The following is a 16,329-nucleotide window of genomic DNA, read 5'->3' on the forward strand; positions in this document are numbered from 1 at the left end:
AATTCTCATATCTTCCCCACTTCCTTCTTCTCCATACCTATTTCTTTACTACCCACAAGGGGCTAAACACAGAAGGGACAGACAAACGGATTAAGTCGATTACATTGACCCCAGTGCGCAACTGGTACTTAATTTATCGACCCCGGAAGGATGAAAGACAAAGTCGACCTCGGCGGAATTTGAACTCAGAACGTAACGGCAGGTGAAATACGTCCTCTTCCAGCTAGGCCATTAATCTATCCATCTCTCTATTCTGACATTCTATTTTTTCTGCAGCTATAGGCATTCTTCTTTTGATGAAGGAATAAGTTGCATAACATAATTTTTTGCTGTACACAATATGCATATATCTGCACCAAATATGAACCTATTCTAGAAACAGCTGTAAAATACTACCTACAGATTTTCATTTTCATCAATTGCAGATTTTTCACCTGTGACAGTATTGATCTTACTTACCTGTCTAGGTCAAATCAACATCAAGGACATTTTTTGTCTTCCTCATCCTAGAATGAATTCGTCACCTGAATCATTATGGACTTTCACTTTTCAGATTTTCGCTGGTTTCCTGCTATATTTTAACATATATTAATATATCTCTCTTCAATATGTTATAAAATGATTTGATACTTTGAAACTTACCTGTTCAAGCATCTATCCAATTACACACACACACACACACACATATATATATATAGATAGATAGATAGATACACACACACAGAGAGTTATCTAGATGCAATAACTGAAAATTGTATACAATGACTAAAACATGACCTGTATTGATGCTCTGCAAGCAAATACTTCAAAATAATCAATCAAAAACTTCAAGAGATTTGGGGCTGTCAAAAATTTGGTTCAACTAATCTAATTAAATATGCTAAAAAAAGAACTAATTTGTAAGCCACTGGCATATATCTTGGATCTGTAGCAGTAAATGAAGCTCTTTTTTCTGAATTTCTTATTTCTTCCTTACTAAACAATACCAAGAAATATCTTGTGTCCAGAAAATTCACTGTAAGAAATTTCGCTGTATTGGAAAATTTGTCATATGGGCAATGATAAAGCGTATTACATCAGTACTTTTTAAAATATCAAAAAAAGATGATGAAAGGTTTTATAAAAGCATTAAATAGCCAAGTCTTTTATTCAATATCAAACATTAAAAATAATGTGATGAGGTCATTTAAAACAAAATTTCTTACAGAGAATTTTCCTATGACCCAAATATCTATCTATTCAGTGCAGAAAGATATAAAACACACACACACAAACAGAATGGCTATATTACATGGTAGTGAGACATGGGCTATGACTGCACAGGACATGTGTTGACTGGAGAGGAATGAAGGTGGTATGCTCCATTAGATTTGCAACATCAGTGTACATGACCAACAAAGCACAACTGTTTTGAGAGAAAAGTTACGCACAAGAGGGATTAAATGTAGCATGCAGGAGAGGAGAATGCATTGGTTTGGACATATGATGCGCATGTGTGAAGACAGCTGTATAGAGAAGTGTCAGTCACTGAAAGTAAATGAAACCTGTGGAAAAGAGAGACCCAGGAAAACATGGGATGAAGTGGTGAGGACTGATCTTAGGATGCTGGGGCTCATGGAGGAAATGACAATGGACTGAGATGTTTATGAGGTTCTCGAGAAGATCGGCCCACATCAGCAAAACTGAGTGCTCGAAGTGTTGTGTCCTACCCACATGTAACAACAAACTTTTCACACACAATACCTCAAGAAACCAAATTACATCTCTTCTAAACAGCACCTTTCTTTTCTTCACATTTCCTCTTCATAAACTGATTGTCTTCCAATCCCCTTTCCTGCCCACACTGTCCACTACCCAGGTTTTCACCAGTCACTGCAATCCCCACTTGCACCTTCTTGGCAACACCTGACTGTGCATATTACGACCATCATACCTCTTCATTCTTTACTCTACCATCCCATCTATGCTCTGACCCTTTTTTCTTGTGAGTATACCCTGCCACTTCACCATCTCTCTCGTGCTCTCTCTTACACTTTTGCTGTTTCCTACTCCCTCTATCTTTCCCTCACTCTTCCCTCTGGCTGGCTAGCCATGTATCTCCTCTACAGCAGCACACATATTTCTGCCCTCATTCTTGTTTGCTCTTTCTCTCTGGGTAACCATGTATCCCCTTTGTAACAAGATACCTATTTCCACCTCCCTATTTTTCTGTCACACTAACCTTTCATCATCTGATACTGGACCACCTCCTCCAATGCTCCTTCCTTTATAGCAAGACACCTGTTTCTGCCTCCCTGTCTCTTTGTACCCTCTAACATTTCACTCTCTGACATGAGTTCCCCTCCTCAAATGTCCCTACTCCTTTCATAGTTCCTTGTCTTGCAAGTTACTTGGTGACTCTGCCAGTACTGGTGCCACATAAAAAGCATCCAGTCCACACTGTGAAGTGGTTGGCATTTGGAAGGGCATCCAGCTGTGAAAATCATGTCAAAACTAACCTTGCCTGTTCTAGTGCCACATAAAAAGCACTGACCCACTCTGCAGAGTGGTTGGTGTTAGGAAGGACATCCAGCTGTAAAAACCTTGCCAAAACACACAGTAGCATAAGGTAGCATTTCTACCTGGCCAGCTCCTGTGAACCATCCTACCCATGCATGCATGGAAGATGAACGTTAAACGATGATGATGAAACAAATAGAAACAACATTAATTAATAACTTCATTAGCCCATAACACTGTCCAGGGGTGAATGTCACTAATGATAAGTGATGAGGAACAGCATCTATTGCATTTTGTCTTCTGACTTTTCTATTAGCCACCACCACAACCTACAGGCTTCACAAAACTGAGATTGGGTCACAAGGAATAATAAAGCAGTATGCTTACACTCTAACGTGGTACTCTGTATAATAAATCACTGTATGTGATTTTTTTAGACAGAATTATAATATATCCCGAGCAAGGGATCAGCATCTCATACCTAGTCTACATGCTATTAACATGCTATAGATCTGCACTTTCACAACTAATTTGGGGATAAGCACTGTCAACAACTCATACTAACATATTAAATAAGATATCCATGAGGTTTTTTTTTTGTTTGAATCCAGAAGAAAAATGCATCTTTGAATAAATGAATAAACTTTATACCTGTAAATTCAAATACACACACACACACGTGTTTGCTTAAGGTTCAAACACATTGACATTCATACAAGATGCCAATCAGCACAGTAATGTTCCCTCCCCATAAAAAAAAAGTTATAGACATTTGTGATTGGGTACTTTCCATATTTATAAAGACATAATACAGCACTTGTTTTATTATAATTTTCTAAGTTCAAAGGAAAACTGAAAAGAATTTTGGGCATTTTTTGCTACCTTTTTGAGGGAACTCAACTGGGTTTTTTTTTTCATTAAGAATCATTGAATATTACAGTAAATAATCTTCAAAATTACTTGTGTAAATAAAGCGTGTGTGAGAGAGGGAGGGTGGAAAGAAAGAAAGCGAGAAGGGAGGAAGGGAAAGAAAGAGGGAGGAAGAGAGAGAGGTCTTATTATACAGTGAATAAATGACAATGAATGTCCATTTGAAAATATCTGGGGTCAAAAAATATGTTCAGAAATAGAATTTTTTTTTATTTTTTTGTTTTGTGCAGTATTTTACAAAATTAAATGTATTTTTTGAAAAAAAAAATCATCTATTATTTACTTGGCCATTCTCATACACTTTATGCTTTAAATTCATTTAAATCAGTAGAATTGAATATTTTGAATTATTGTAAAGAAAAAGTAAATCATATCTGAAGCTTGAAAAAAAGCAAAAAAAACAGTTAATTGTTGGATGAATAGTTTGAAGAATTGATTGTTTTTAGTATATTTGATAATGGAAACTCAACTATATAATTAGCAACAAACTGTTGTTGACTACAGAAGATCTATTTAGTGTTCAAGTTGACAGATTAATATCTGTTCAGTTTGTCCAGTAATTAACAAGAGCAAATAGTTGTCTTTTTTCTTTTACCAGAAGGTTAACAAGTAAAGTAAACATTTTTCTGTCTAATCAGCAACACTAAAAACGTTTTTTTTTTTCATGATTCAATACATAGAGATAAATCATACACTGGTTTCGAATTTTGGCACACGGCCAGAAACAGAAGAGATAAGCCGATTACATCGACCCCAGTGCTCAACTGGTACTTATTTTATCAAGGATGAAAGGCAAAGTTGGCCTTGATGGAATTTGAACTGAGAATGTAAAAATAGACAAAATGCTTACAAAAATGCTGCCAAGCATTTTGTCCAGTTTGCAAACGATTCTGCTAGTTCACTGCCTTACAGAGAAAAATCATATATTGAGAAACATTTCAAGTGGAAAAAAAACAAAAGTCCATCGACTAGTTGATTGGTCTACAAGCAATAATAGGACTATAAACTGCCCAACATACCTGAGGACTGGTTAACTGTTCATGGATAAAAATTTATTTTCGGTATAATAAATAATATTAACAATCAGGAAATTATATTTCAAAAATCTTTTTCACATGGTTTTGATAATTTAGTCATGTTCCAGATAATTCTGTTATTATAGCAAGAAAAGAATCTAAAAATCAGAGAACATGTTCTAGGATCACACAGCCAATACCAACAAAATGGTCAACGTTGGATTTAACGATTCCACAAGGAGGAGAAAAAAAACATCAATGAAATTTCTAAAAATCATCAAAAAATCGTCAAAAAAAAAATTGTTTTGAACAGAAGCAAACAGTTTAAGCAACCATCTCCAGCGAGATATAATCATTTTTGAACTATAATAATTTCTCTTTCTTTTCACTGTAACTAGAAATTGGTTGATACAATAAAAAAAATAACTGTTGCTTTTGTTAATCGAGGGTTAGAGGAGAAATTGCATACAATAAAAACAGTAGTAAAAGTGCCATAACATAGGAGAATAAAATATTTTCACATCACTAAAATCACTAACATATCTTAAATATAATTTGAAACATGATAAAATTTCTTAAGTCCTAATTAAATTCTAATAGTATCAGACATTTCTTAGTCTTTTGGAAAAAGATATAGTTAAGAAATATCTGGTTCGGATGGACTCAGCCCATTTTGCCCATCATCTGAGCTAACTGTTAAACCAAGCACTCTGGCCTCTAATTCTTCCTGCTCTTCATCATGTCCATCATCATTTTCTTCCCCATCACTTGGCACTGGTGTTGTGGCTCGAGAAGAGGCTGGTGATGGGGGCTCAGATGGAGGACGTGGAAATAAGATCTTCTTACCCTGAAAAGAAAAAGATTTACAATGTCAAAGCAAAAACAGAAACAAACTAGACATTTCTACAATTTCCAACAAAGAACAACCAACATAAATGATAAAATTACTAAAAAACTATAATCTCTGAGAAAAAAATTATTGTAAAAAAGGACAAAATTATGATTGCATTTGTGTGTGTTGAAACGAGAATGGATACAGAAATGAAACAAAAACAAAGAGGAAGAATTATAATGTCTCCTTTCTAATCATTAAAATATACAAAATTAACCTTTGATTAATGCAATATTAATTACAAACTGAATATCTGATCAATATTAGCAACATATCTAAATCAAAATTAACAACATATTTAAATTTCATTTAATATTAACAAACATTGATTACTCACGGTTAAACTGTCTTCATTAAATATTTCTGGATGGGTTTTATGAAGTGCTATTCGACGAGCTTTCACATAATACTGGAGAAAATAATGCAATTAAATACATTAAAAAGAATGTCAGAATTTGTGAAGAAAATACTAAGTGATAGTCTCCTAAAACTAAAACAGTAATGCAACTCACCTAGAATAAATAAATAAATAAATATATATATATATATCATTATCATCATCGTTTAACGTCCGTTTTCCGCGCTAGCACGGGTTGGACGGTTTGACTGGGGTCTGGGAAGCCAGGGGCTGCACCAAGCTCCAGTCTGATCTGGCAGTGTTTCTACAGCTGGATGCCCTTCCTAACGCCAACCACTCCGTGAGTGTAGTGGGTGCTTTTTACATGCCAGGGGAGTCTGGCATCGGCCACAATCGGTTGGTGCTTTTAACGTGCCACCGGCACGGAAGCCAGCCAAGGCGGCGCTGGCATTGGCCACGTTTGGATGGTGCTTTTTATGTGCCACCAGCACAGAAGCCAGTCGAGGCGGCGCTGACAACGGCCATGTTCGGATGGTGCTTTTTATGTGCTACCGGCACAGGTATCACAACTACTATTTCCATTGATCATCATTTAATGTCCGTTTTCCATGCTACCATCCCACTTTATTTTCCACTGATCACCCTTTCTATGCCACCAGTTATCACTTCCTTTCCTCAGAGCTACCACCCCTTATGACTACCATATCTTATCCTCAACACTCTCTCTTATTATATCCACCCCTATGTATCTCTGACTTCCATTTCTGTCACTGTATGTCTCCCTCTTTCTCCTCCTCACTCCCCCACCCCACACATCATCTCCCTATTTCTCATCTGTCTGCAGTTTTTTATATTGCAGCTCTGTCTCACTTTATGTACTGTGACTTAACTTCTTTGAGAGCCACTCCAATTTCTCTTGTCTCCCACCCCAAACTAATATTTACCATCAAGCTCACCTCCCTCCTTGTTCACCATTCCCTACTCTCCCCTCCCATAATCTTCTAACCTTATCCACTGGTTCTTCCAGGTCCTCTGTTCCACTTCCCTCTCATATTCACCTTGTACTTTGAGAGTACAGCCTGGCACCTCATCACTGTCATCTTTATCTTTTTTTTCAGCCACCCTTATATGATGTGGGTTGACCATGTATCTGTGTTTTCAATCAAAGTTTAGTTTCTCAACACCTTGCATAAAATCACTTCCCTTTCCATTACATCCACTCCCACTTCAGTTGAGTAGGGTTTTTTTTTCTATCTTGAGTTAATGTGACCTTGCTGGTGCCAGTGTCGTGAGAAAAAGCAACAGTACATTCTGTAAAATGGTTGGTATTAGGATGGGTATCAAGCCATAGAAACCATACCAAAGCAGACACTGAAGCTTGACACAGACCTGTGGTGCATCAGATTCTGTCAAACTATCCAAACTAGATGATGGACATTAAAAGATGATGATAATGATGATGATAATTTAGGCTTCTAACTTCTTTCTTCAAGATCCAGTTTTGAAATAACAAAGAAACTGTCATACGTAAATAAACACACATACATACACACACACAGACTTTTCTTTCTAACAACCAGCTAAAAAATACAAAAGGAGCCAAATCTTCCTTCTTAAATAAAGAGAGGTACTTTGAACAAAGTAGTCCTTCCCATACAATAAGATGATTGGTAACGGTTGGAACCCTTGATCTTCTGATCCTATGCAATCACAGCTGGAATACAATTTATCACATGTTTATTGAGTCAGGTGGAATACATTTGGTCAAAGGTTTACTAAGCCAAGGCTGACCTGTGACTAAACAACAACATGAAGCATTGAACTAATATGAAAAAATTATTATTTTTTAAAAATAAAATTGAACAAATAAAATGCTGGTGATATATTTAGTTTTTTTCAATAACAAAAATGAGAAATAACATGCACAGGCATGGCTGTGCAGTAAGATGTTTCTTCCGAAACACATGCTTCCAGGTTCAGTCCCACTGCATGGCACCTTGGGCAAGTGTCTTCTACTATAGTGTCAAGTCAACCAAAGCCTTGTGAGTGGAATTGGTAGAATTTGACGGAAACTGAAAGAAGCTCATCGTGTGTGTATTTATGTGCATGTAACTTAGTGGTTCGGCAGAAGAGACTGATAGAATAAGTACCAGGTTTGAAAAAAATGATAAGTACTGAGTCAATTCATTCAACTAAAAATCATTCAAGGCAGTGCTCCAGCATAGCCATAGTCTAATGACTGAAACAAGTAAAAGATAAAAGAAAAAGATAATTTTAATTACTAATCTTTTATTAGACATAAAAATGCAAGCAAATTGCTTCTCCTCTTTTCGTAATGTTGTGTCTAATATAAAGTGTAGATTTTATACTTAGAAAGAAGTTAAGAAATATTTTGGTATTAGAATAAATATTCCACAATAAACTTCATTTAAAATTATAAAAGAAAGCACTTACAACTCCAAGATTCTTCCAGTCAAGCAATTCACTAAGGCGTTCAGTACGGTTTCTCTGAATAATTCTTTGACGACGCGATAAACAAGTAAAGTCGAATAAAGTCTGAAAATAAATTAATAGTTTAAGTTTGTTACTATGTAGAGTTTTAATTTTTTTTAATCTACTAACATGTCTATCAAGCAAAACCAAACATATTCTAGCATAACATGTGATTATATTTAGAATAATCAAACAGATTATTACAGTATCAGCACTATGACCAAGCATTGCTGGGTCATAGTGCTAGTGCATGCATATACAGCTGCGTGCGTGCGCACATACACGTGAGTACTGTCCAAATCTCCGCCCAATCACATATAGCTAGCTGGCATTCAATTGGCGTATCAAGTTTCGGGCATTTTTGATTGGGTTTTGGATAGAAAATTCACAAAAGAGTCAGTTCTATTGATTTTTTAATGGCTTTGCGGGGTGACTGGGGAAATGTAAAGATGTGCACGATCACCCTTGGACGGTTTTGAATGAACATAGAAAGTACGAGCCCTCTAACTGAAAAATTGTGGATTTGTATAAAGGACACACACACACACACACATTTTGCCGTTTATATATATAGAGATGTCTTTGCAACTTTCTATAAAATATGACCAAATTAAAAGTTACAAGGACATAAACAAACCAACACTGGTGATCAAGTAGTATGATATGTGGGGTAAACATAAAGATACACTTATACAATAAACTTCCATACAGTTTCTGCATACCAAATTCATTCACTTTACATTGGTCAGCCTGGAGCTATAGTAGAAGACATTTGACCAAAGTACTGTACAGTGGAACTGACCCGAAAACCACATGGTTGCAAAGCAAGCTTCATGCTTACATTTGTAATATGAAGATTACTTTAAAAACTAAGTTAATGAGAACACATAATCAGGAGTTGGACTCTCACAATTTTAACTGCTTGAATTTTTCTTTTATCCTTTACCTTTAAACTGTATGGTTCTGGGACATGCATATTGAGTTTCCTCCCTTACCATTTTTTTACAAAAATAAACATTTCTACCAATAATTGTTTTCTTCATTATTGCTGCAAATCTAATTGATAATTAAAAACGTTTCAGTGCTCACCAAATTACATATATTAGATCCCTGCCTAAATATATTCTTTACATAGAAGACATCTCCTGAAAATTTTCCATAGCCACGTGCCGGTGGCACCTAAAAAGCAACATCCGAACGTGGCCGATGCCAGCGCCACGTTGACTGGCGTCCGTGCCGGTAGCACGTAAAAAGCACCAACCGATCGTGGACGTTGCCAGCCTCCTCTGGCACCTGTGCTGGTGGCACGTAAAAAGCACCCACTACACTCACGGAGTGGTTGGCATTAGGAAGAGCATCCAACTGTAGAAATACTGTCAGAACAGACTGGAGCTTGGTGCAGCCTTCTGGCTTCCCAGACCCTGGTTGAACCGTCCAACCCATGCTAGCATGGAAAACGATGATGACGATTATGATGATGCTTTAAATTCAATAATCAGTGAATGTTTTTCACTCAAATCCAATACATTCTCACAATTGATATAAGGTCTATTAGTACATATTAGTAACAGACAAGCATAGAGAATGGACATTAAGTGATGATGATAATGACTTCACTGAAAAGAGCTAATACGATCAAACTCAACCCCCACCAAATGCTCACATTCAATTTTTAATCAATTTTAATTTTTCCCTTGTCTCTTCTTGCCATTCTTGATAAGAACTGTTATTATTGTTAATGAATTTTTTTTACATTACAGGTATAATAATTTAGTGATTTAGCAAAAGTGATTGATAGAATAAGTACAAGATTTAAAAGAAAAAATAAGAGCTAGGGTCAATTTGTTCAACAAAACCCTTCAAAGTGGTGCCCAACATGGCCACAATCCAACAACTGAAGCAAAAAAGAGACAACAGAAGATATGAAAGATAAAAGAATAATTAATAGTTTGTTTTGCAATCAATACTGAAATCTGATTAGTAATCAGGAATTTTATGTCCTAACTAGCACTATGACCTGACAACGCCGGATCATAGTGCTAGTGCATGCATATAAAACTGCATGCGTGCGCATATACACGCGAGTACTGTCCAAATCTCCGACCAATCACATACAGCTAGCTGGCATTCAATTGGCATATCAAGTTTTGGGCCTTTTGATTGGGTTTTGGATAGAAAATTCACAAAAAAGTCACTTCTATTGATTTTTTAATGGCTTTGCGGGGTGACTGGGGAAATGTAAAGATGTGCACGACCACTCTTGGACGGTTTTGAATGACCACAGAAAGTGCGAGCCCTCTAACTGAAAAATTGTGGATTTGTATAAAGGACACACACAGACATTTTGCCGTTTATATATATAGAGAGATATTCTACGACCAGAATAATAACCTTTCTAGTATAAGGACAAGCCCTGAATTTTGGAAGAGAGGTTAGTCAATGTTATCGACCCCAGTTTTCAACTGGTACTTATTTTATTGACCCTGAAAGGATGAAAAGCAAAGTCAATCAAAGGATGAAAAGTAAAGTCAATTTGAACTCAGAGAAAGAAGACAGACGAAACGTTGCTATGCATTTTACCTGGTATACTACTACAATAGTAACAAAAGAATAAACTTACTTGTGTCAATTGTTGCACCGATTCTTCTGGATTTCTGAAACGCCGATCTGTGATATATATGCCATAGGATTTAGGATCAACAATATGTTCTTGCATGAAGCAACCAAACCCAGAAAGATTTGTTGTTACACTAGGGATACCCATGACAGTACATTCAGCTGAAATATTAAAAAATGTTTAATTCTAAGAAATTGAACTGAAATAAGATTTAAAGTATATATATGCCATAGGATTTAGGATCAACAATATGTTCTTGCATGAAGCAACCAAACCCAGAAAGATTTGTTGTTACACTAGGGATACCCATGACAGTACATTCAGCTGAAATATTAAAAAATGTTTAATTCTAAGAAATTGAACTGAAATAAGATTTAAAGTAGGATACTGTGAATCTCTAAACATCAGTATTTTTAGGTATTAATTAGAAGAAAAAACAAAATTGAATAAAATCACCTAAATGATGATCAGAATTTATAAAAACATACATCATCATCATTATCATTATTTAACATCTGTTTTCCATGTTGGCATGGGTTGGATGGTTTGACAGGAGGTGGTAAGCCAGAGAGCTACACCAAGCTCCAATTTTCTTATTTCTTTATTGCCCACAAGGGGCTAAACATGGAGGGGACAAACAAGGACAGACAAAGGGATTAAGTCAATTACATCGACCCCAGTGCGTAAATGGTACTTAATTTATCGACCCCAAAAGGATGAAAGGCAAAGTCAACCTCAGTGGAATTTGAACTCAGAACGTAACGGCAGACGAAATACCGCTAAGCATTTTGCCCAGCAAGCTAACGTTTCTGCCAGCTCCAATTTTCTGTTTCAGCAAAGTTTTTATGGATGAATGCCCTTCCTAATGCCAACCACTTTACAGAGTGTACTGTGTGCTTTTTACAAGTAAAGAAAATGAGGAGAGTCAAGAAAAGCAACACAGTCCTTTACTATAACTGGCTCTGCTGAATAATTATAAATGAGAAGGCATTTGACAGGATACAAAAAGAGGAGTCATTGCTGTGGGATTGGCAATTTCATCATCTTCAATTCTAGCCTCCTCACCCACCAGACTTCTGACATTTTCTTAAAATATTTCTTTCAGTTTTCTGAGTTTATCCTCTCCCCTCACACTCACATCACTGTACATACTCTGTCACTTAATTCTCTTCTTCATTATATTGCTCACAACCAAGTGCCAGCCAACTTTCCCTGTCTTTCAAACTTAGATGAAGAGCAAAGAACTAAAATATTAGAATCTTTATTCTTCTAGGCAGCTGGACTTATCTTTTGAAGGAACTAAATTCTATAGACAAACTGTAGCTGATCATCATCAATTTTAATGGATTATTTAACATATAAGAAACTCAGATCAGCATGAAATAAGAAATCAAACTCAAGATAAAAGTAGTCCATTTTTGTACTTGGTTTGAAAGATTCTTGATTTGATTTGAAGTTATAACATGAAACACATTTATTGCATCTAGGGAGGGTAGTTAGGCCAATGATAACACACACTGATTGTATTTCATTTTTTAAAATTTTTATTATTAATGTTCTGCTTTAGGACTTGAAGCAGTTCTGGAGTAGAAAGGCCATGAATGGTGATGAAGAGACTTTGACAAGCATAACTGATTGATTGATTAACCAAATGATTATTCAAACAATCTATTAGTTAATTGGTTAAACAGTTAATCAATTGATACATAAACAGTAAAGAAGTAAAATAGAATTAGCACATGTGTTTATTATTGACATAACAACCCTCTTGAAACACAATAAAAAGATAAAAGTAGTTAGCCCTATAACACAACAGAAAGAAATATAAGACAATCAGTCTCAACAGAAAGAAATGTGATAAGACAACCAGTGACTGATTTAGAGGATCAGAAACCATTTTCGGTAAATATCAGTTTATAACTGGAGAACAAATGGAAAGAAAATATGATTACCAGGTGTGTAACCCCAGGGTTCATAATAAGATGGAAAGACACCAAGATGACAGCCTCGGACAAAGTCTTCATAGTCCAAACCAAAAAGCGGATTTGTAGAATTCAAAAATTCAGGATGAAATATTACCTAAAATACATTGAAAATTGAATAAAAAACAGAGTTGAAGTAAACACACACATACACATATACACCTGTTAGATATATATATATATATACACACACATGTATATGCGTCTCTCTCTCTCTCTCTCTCTCTCTCTCTCTCTCTCTCTCTATATATATATATATATATATATATATATATATATATATATCATCCTCATCGTTTAATGTCTGTTTTCCATGCTAGCCTGGGTTGGACAGTTCAACCAGGGTCTGGGAAGCCAGGAGGCTGCACCAGGCTCCAGTCTGATCTAGCAGTGTTTCTACAGCCGGATGTCCTTCCTAACGCCAACCACTCCATGAGTGTAGTGGGTACTTTTTACATGCCACCGACACAGGGGCCAGAGGAGGCTGGCAACGTCCATGATCGGTTGGTGCTTTTTACATGCCACCGTCAAGGCGGCGCTGGCATCGGCCACGTTCAGATGGTGTTATTTATGTGCCACCAGTCCAGGTATCACAACTACAATTTCTATTTAATTTTTATTTTGATGTACTTGACTCAATAGGTCTCCTCAAGCACAGTAGGTCGCCATACAATCCAAGGTAAGCACAGCAGGCTGTCTTGCAAGCCATGAACTCACTTCATTTGTCGGGTCTTCGCAGTCACAGCATATCTCCAGAGGTCTCAGTCTTTCATCATTGCCTCTGTGAGGCCCTATATTCGAAGGTCATGCTTGACTACCTCATCCCATGTCTTCCTGGGTCTACCTCTATCCCAGATTCCTTCAACTATTTGGGAGTGGCACTTCTTCACACATCTCTCCTCATCCATCCGCAGTACATGACCATACCAATGGAAGCATCTCTCCTGCATGTCACATCCAATGCTTCTTATGTCCAACATTTCTCTCAGGACGCTTACACTCTATCGTGCGTACACACTGACATTACACATCCTGCGGATCATGCTAACTTCATTTCTTTCAAGCCTACGCATGTCCTCTGCAGTCATGGCCCATGTTCCACTGCCATGGACCATGGCAGTTCGCACACATGTGTCGTACAATCTACCTTTCACCCTGAGCGAGAGACCCTTTGTTGCTAGTAGGGGAAGAAGCTTTCTAAACTTCGCCCAAGCTATTCTTATTCTAGTGGTAACACTCTCTGAGCATCCACCCCCACTACTAACTTGGTCACCTAAGTAGTGGAAGCTATCAACTACTTCTAGTTTCTCCCCCTGGAGTGTGATGGAATCTGTTTTCTGAGTATCTATTGCCCCTGTGCATCTGCCGCACACGAAAGCTATCTTGTCAGTTAATTTTCCTTTGATGTTGCTGCATCTCTTATGCATCATGGAGCTTCTACTTACACCTTTTTTACAGATTGAGCAGGGCCACCTACCTGAGGGTGTGTGGGATGAGTTCGCCTTCCTACTTACTAGAACTTTGGTCTTTGCTACATTGACTCTAAGGCCTTCTGATTCTAAACCTTGCTTTCACACCCAAAATTTCTTTTCTAGTTCCGGTAGTGATTCCGCTATGAGGGCCAGGTCATCCACATAGAGGAGCTCCCAGGGGCAACCAATCTTGAATTCCTCTGTTATTGTCTGGAGGACTATGATGAATAAAAGAGGACTGAGGGCTGAACCTTGGTGGACCCCTACTTCTACCTGAAATTCTTCACTATACTCATTACCAATCCTAACCTTACTAATGGCCTCTCTGTAAAGGGCCTGTACAGCCCTTATTAACCATTTGTCAATCTCCAGTTTCCACATCGCCAACCAGATAAGGGAATGGGGGACACTGTCAAAGGCTTTCTCCAAGTCTACAAAAGCTAAGTATAGGGGTTTATCTTTAGCTAGATATTTCTCCTGCAGTTGTCAAATCAGGAATATGGCATCAGTGGTGCTTCTACCCAGCACATAACCGAACTGAATGTCATCTAAGCAGACTCTCTCCCTAATGAGATGGGCTATGACCCTCTCTGTGACCTTCATCACATGATCCAACAGTTTGAAACCCCTGTAGTTATTTCTATCTAGAGCATCACCTTTACCCTTGTAGCAGTTGACTATGGTTCTGCTACGCCAGTCATTAGGTATGACTCCATCATAAACTACCTGGTTTATAATGCAGGTGACTAGGCTATAGCTCACACCACCAGATGTTTTAAGCATTTCAGCAGTGATTCCTGATGGGCCGGGGGGCTTTTCTTGGCTTCATACACTCAATTGCTTTATCTACTAGGGAGGTGTCTATTCTGATAGCTGGTCCCTCTACTGGGTCAACATTTGGTAGGCTCACAAACTCAGATTCAGCTTGAAAAAGTACACCAATATACCAAATTTGAGACCTCTTAATTCTAGGTGTTTCTTCTTCATCTGGAATTTCTTCTCTTTAACTACCACTGAATCAGCTCAGACATTAAACCCCATCATAGGTCTTTAATTCATATTTATCTACTAGGGAGGTGTCTATTCTGATAGCTGGTCCCTCTACTGGGTCAACATTTGGCAGGCTCTCCTCCTCCCATTCATTCCAAATATCTCATTTATGTACTCTTGGACAAAGAGCAAAAGTTATTTATTGCATAAACTTTTAAATTCTGGTGCCTAAAATATAATCTACAAGTAAACGATAAATACCTTCACCCTGTCTTCACGATCGTTGAATAATTTGCAGCGACGAATGGCATTGAGTACTTGGTCTTTAGCATCATCAATTACATTATGAGTGCATACTGGCGGTAATTCTCTTCGCTGAAATGTATCAGTCAGAAATTACACTTAACAGAAAGATTTAAATGAGGTAAAAAAAAACCCAAAAAAAAACATGTTGATATTCAATTATGAATTGTATATCTGTGCATACAGCACTAAACTGTCTAAGATGATTGATATATTATATTTTTCATTGATTGTTAATAATTAGAAAGATAAATGTTGGCGATCATTTAATACATTAGAGGATTGAGAAATGAAAAAAAATTGTTTAATAATTGAGTATTTGTGTTTCATTGTTGAAGCAATTTCCAGTAAAATAAGAAAATTTACTGAAACATTATTGAAATCCTTACCTGTGCACTGTAGATACACCTTTTTAATTTGACAATATCTTCTTCAAGTAAAATATCACTTCCTTTAGGAATATTTCCACTATATTGGAGAAATTTCAAGTAGAGAAAAGTAACAATATATATATATCATTATATGTCTTAAATAGAACAAATTTTTACATTGAATGAATCCATATAATATTTGCATAATTAATATTTCTGTTGAAACAAAGAGTAATATAGTTCTGTTTTGAGTCTTAACAAGCATAGTGTTGGATAATCAGTTTCTATGTCATGTAAATGACTGAAGCCACAGCATTTTACTGGATGGGGCACTAGTCTGTCACAGGGTTACTCATTTAAAGCTGAATGGACTGGAGTAATGTGAAATGAGGTATTCTGCTCAAGA

At 36.8% G+C, this 16,329-nt stretch overlaps 1 protein-coding gene across 1 annotated transcript in view; it reads right to left on the reverse strand.

The window, feature by feature from the left end:
* Positions 1-3,914: 3,914 nt before the first annotated feature.
* The window catches only part of LOC115217022 (glycogen [starch] synthase), a 43,118-nt gene continuing 30,703 nt past the window's right edge, over positions 3,915-16,329 (reverse strand). Inside the window, 8 exon segments of the mRNA XM_036507706.1 lie at positions 3,915-5,292; positions 5,675-5,746; positions 8,150-8,251; positions 10,809-11,022; positions 11,024-11,129; positions 12,758-12,884; positions 15,511-15,624; positions 15,942-16,020. Coding sequence (XP_036363599.1) covers positions 5,083-5,292; positions 5,675-5,746; positions 8,150-8,251; positions 10,809-11,022; positions 11,024-11,129; positions 12,758-12,884; positions 15,511-15,624; positions 15,942-16,020 — 1,024 coding nt within the window. The 3' untranslated portion in view covers positions 3,915-5,082.

Source organism: Octopus sinensis, linkage group LG11 (assembly GCF_006345805.1).
Source record: "Octopus sinensis linkage group LG11, ASM634580v1, whole genome shotgun sequence".
NCBI classification, from domain to species: domain Eukaryota; kingdom Metazoa; phylum Mollusca; class Cephalopoda; order Octopoda; family Octopodidae; genus Octopus; species Octopus sinensis.